Consider the following 3,836-nt stretch of genomic DNA (forward strand, 5'->3'; position numbering starts at 1 on the left):
GTCTTGTTTACATAACGTCAAGAAGAAATTAAGATTGTCTGCCTTTCGAGGCTGACACAGAGAGGCCAGATTCTGATAATAGCGTTTGTTTTCGAGCAAGCAGACTCCTGTATTTATGTCTGCCTTAGAGTCTCACTGATTCTTCTCAGTGACAATTCCAAACAGACAAATTGGGGGTCATTCTGCCAAAGCCAGACTTCTAACTTTCTCCAAGATCTAAGTTCAGGAATTGCAGCTGGCCTGCAGTTCTGCTTTCACAGCATTTCAGTTTGAGTATCGGTAGCAGATATATTCCTAACAAAGCCCAGGCAGTCTTGAGATGGGCCGAAACAGCTGCTAACATTTTCAGAATTTCTTGATACTCCAGGTAAACGGCAGCTCCGAAAAAGCAGTAATGCTGTTATCACAATTGAATTTTTTAACGCATTTTCAACATCCTCGACCAACAAAATGAACAGACACATAATCCTCCTCCCAGGAGTGCACCATGTGTCCAGCTGAAAGTATTCCGTTTGGGCACAGGGGCTCTCCTTTGCCCAGTCTTCTCGTTGAGAAAATTTTATCAATTGCGTTGAGAGTCCAGCTGGCCATAATTTACAATTTGGAGGATATGTAAAGAGACTCCCAAAAGATTGATAGAAGCAGAAGCAGCTTAGATACAGGGGAGGGAGAGGTGAAAGGAGAAGAGAAGAGAAAGAAAAGCGTCCACCTTCACAGAGAGCAGGAAGAAAATCGATACAGTTTGAGATAAACTTGACAAATATGAATGTTGTTAAGCAAATGTATTTACCCTGAGTGTGAAACTCAGCAGACCACAATTTGTAATAATTTTGTCTTGGCAGTAAATAGATAATCATAGCTTTTTATAAAACAGTCCTAAATAAAATCCCACTAAGGATAAACATTAGTAATCAACATATGTGCAACGTCATAAAATGTATTTACCACGAAAGGCAAAATGAAAAAGGTGGTGGACTAACCTTTTCCTAACACTATAGAACAACTGATTGAGGTGTTGAGAAATTTCATTCAATTTCAGGCCAACATTTTTTCCCTTTATAACTCATACAGTGTTTTTCTTAACACCTTGAGACACAGTGACTCATATGAATATCATTGTTCTGCACATAATTGAAATTAATCTGATAAGCACACCAGTAATGGGCATTAATTGACATACCAATGCAATATGGAGCAGATTAAAAAAGCACAAAAATATCAGAAGCTTAAAGAATTACTTTCCCCTAGTTTAGTGGAATAAACTTTTAACATGTTTATAAATTTCTTTCATTTTGAGTCCGTATATGATTGGATTAAATAGAGGACTGCACATTATTATATACAGTGTTATCACATAACGTAGAGTTTTTGAAATGTCAGATTCCAGTACAACAACAATCACATCATAAGTAACCAAACAAGAATAGTTGATCAAAACTAACAGGTGAGGTAAACATGTCTGTGCAGCTTTTTTCCTGACTTCCCCACAACTTTTGTAGGCCACTATAAGTATCATTGTGTAAGTGTATAGTATGAAAAGCATTGGAAGAAGAGCAATGTTGAATAGAGCAACTGAGCCGTATATCAATAGTGCTCTTGAAACCACACAGAGAAGATAATTCACAGAATTGTTGCAAAAAATGCCTTTTAAAGTAAAGCTACAGAGTTTCAAATGAGCAAATAGAATCATGCCCGCACCAATATGACAAGCAGGTACAAGCCAAGCTAAAACAAGGAAACCACTCACTGTTGTTTTTCTCATAATAGTTGGATATTGCAGAGGTTTACAGATGGACACATATCTGTCATAAGACATGGCTGCTAATAGCATAAATTCAGAACCACTTAAAGAATAAAATAAATAAGTCTGGAAGATACACACCTGATAAGTTATAACCTGTTTTTCAGATAAAAAGTCTATCAACAGCTTTGGGTAGACAGCAGTGCTGAAAAGCATGGAGTTTATTAACAAAGCAGCAATAAAAATATACATAGGCTCATGGAGGTTTTTGTGAATCACAATCACATAAACCACTGTAGTATTACAGGACAGGATCAAAATATAACTTGAAAACATTATAAGAAAGTAAACATATCTGTATTTTTCGATCTCTACATAGCCATTAAGAGTGATGTATGTTACATTCATTTCAGTAGGTGAGGTCCCTATTAAAACAGAGATGAATAAACAAGATAGGCAAGGTGCAACACATGAGGAAATAAGTCTTATACAGTATTATGTCTCTGCAATTGGAAAGAGTTTGAGACGGGGTAATTATTAAAAGACACTTCTTTATCCACCATGGATTTCAGAGAATATTCCCTGAAGAGATGTTGGCATGGCAAACAGTTCTGATAAGTTCAAGGGAAGTGTGAGACATTATTGCTGATTGTGCATCCCTATTATTTTTACAGTAAACCTTAGCATTCACAAACCACACAAAAAACTTTGACTATGTTTATCAAAAGGGATAGACCGAATTTTTAAAAACCAAATACAAGTACCAGGTGCATTTGAGTACTTACTGATACAGACTACCAATTTGAATACTTATTAATTCAATTACAATTTTTGGAACTAATTTAAAAATATTTCAGTCATATTTTAAACACACTACTGTTTTGTTTTGTTTTTTTGTATTTTCAGTATATAAAATACACCTTAACCCCTTAAACCCAGAGGGTTTTAGGAGCAATTTCCACCTGAAATTACATATCTGAAATAAGTCAAGTTCAGCCCCAAAGTTATAAAGTGTACATGTAAAAGTTAGTATTTGTGTGACACAAAGGCATCAATGAACATTTTGCAGGTGGAACCACTATTGTAAATGTCACCATGTCTGATTTATATAATGCCACCTGGTGGTGTTCTTTCATGATCCTTGGAAAGATGTCTGATACATTAGACACCAGGCCATAGTTCAAAGAGTTATAAATCAACACCTCTGTGCTCTTCTTGTTACATAAGTGTTTAATCCCACTTACAGATCCATTGAAAAATATTTATTGGCCCTGTTCTTGGCCCTGTAGCTTGTTTTTTCTCTGGTAGCTTAGAATGAAGATTGTTGACATACCTTTGATTGTTGTCATGATCTTCCTGGGTGTCATGTTGGAGCGGATCAAATCTGTTGTGAGAACAGCCCGTTGTTTCACTTTTCTTGGGACGCTTCTCTGTAATTTCGGCCAGTTTGATTTGTCTAGGTGTGGGGTTCCTTGATCTTTTGGCCTTGAACCCAGAGTGGTCCAGGGAGGGCTGCCTGTGAGTATATTCTCATTTTCCTTAGGGAACTGTTTGTTCGCTGAGTTGTTGGACTGTTTACATCAAAATTCACTTTGAGTTGGTTTCAGCTCCATAACGTGTCAAAGTCCTCTGTGGTGAAGGCAAGCATCCTTTGCTGATTAGCTGGAATCGGGGGGTTCTTCTCCATATCAACTTCATGTTGAATTCTTTCTATAACATTGTTTTTCCTGAGAAGTCTTTCTAACTCCTCTTGGGTGTAAAGAGTCATCTTGTGTGGAAAAGTAAAATAGTAGTAGTTCAAAATAGTTCAGAAAGAGGGTACATGAATACAGTAGGAAATAATGCTGATCTTGTAAGATCTTGGCACACTGGGTAGCACTGTTGCCATGCAGCAAGAAGGTCCTGGGTTTGAGTCCAACCTATGCCCTGGGCCTTTCTGCATGGTGTTTGCATGTTCTCCCTGTGCATGTGTGGGTTCTCTCCGGGTATTTCGGCTTCCTCCCACAGTCCAAAAACATCACTGTTAGGTTAATTGGCCTCTCTAAATTCTCCTTAGGTGTGAGTTTGTGCGAGAATGGTTGTTTGTGCTGTTTGT

General features: G+C 37.5%; 1 protein-coding gene across 1 annotated transcript; it reads right to left on the reverse strand.

The window, feature by feature from the left end:
- Positions 1-1,249: 1,249 nt before the first annotated feature.
- LOC105940264 (olfactory receptor 11A1-like) lies at positions 1,250-2,187 on the reverse strand. Its single transcript, XM_012882751.2, has one exon. It carries the CDS (start codon positions 2,147-2,149, stop codon positions 1,250-1,252), a length of 900 nt encoding a protein of 299 aa, XP_012738205.1. The 5' UTR covers positions 2,150-2,187.
- Positions 2,188-3,836: the final 1,649 nt, after the last annotated feature.

This window comes from Fundulus heteroclitus, chromosome 7 (assembly GCF_011125445.2).
Source record: "Fundulus heteroclitus isolate FHET01 chromosome 7, MU-UCD_Fhet_4.1, whole genome shotgun sequence".
Taxonomy (NCBI): Eukaryota; Metazoa; Chordata; class Actinopteri; order Cyprinodontiformes; family Fundulidae; genus Fundulus; species Fundulus heteroclitus.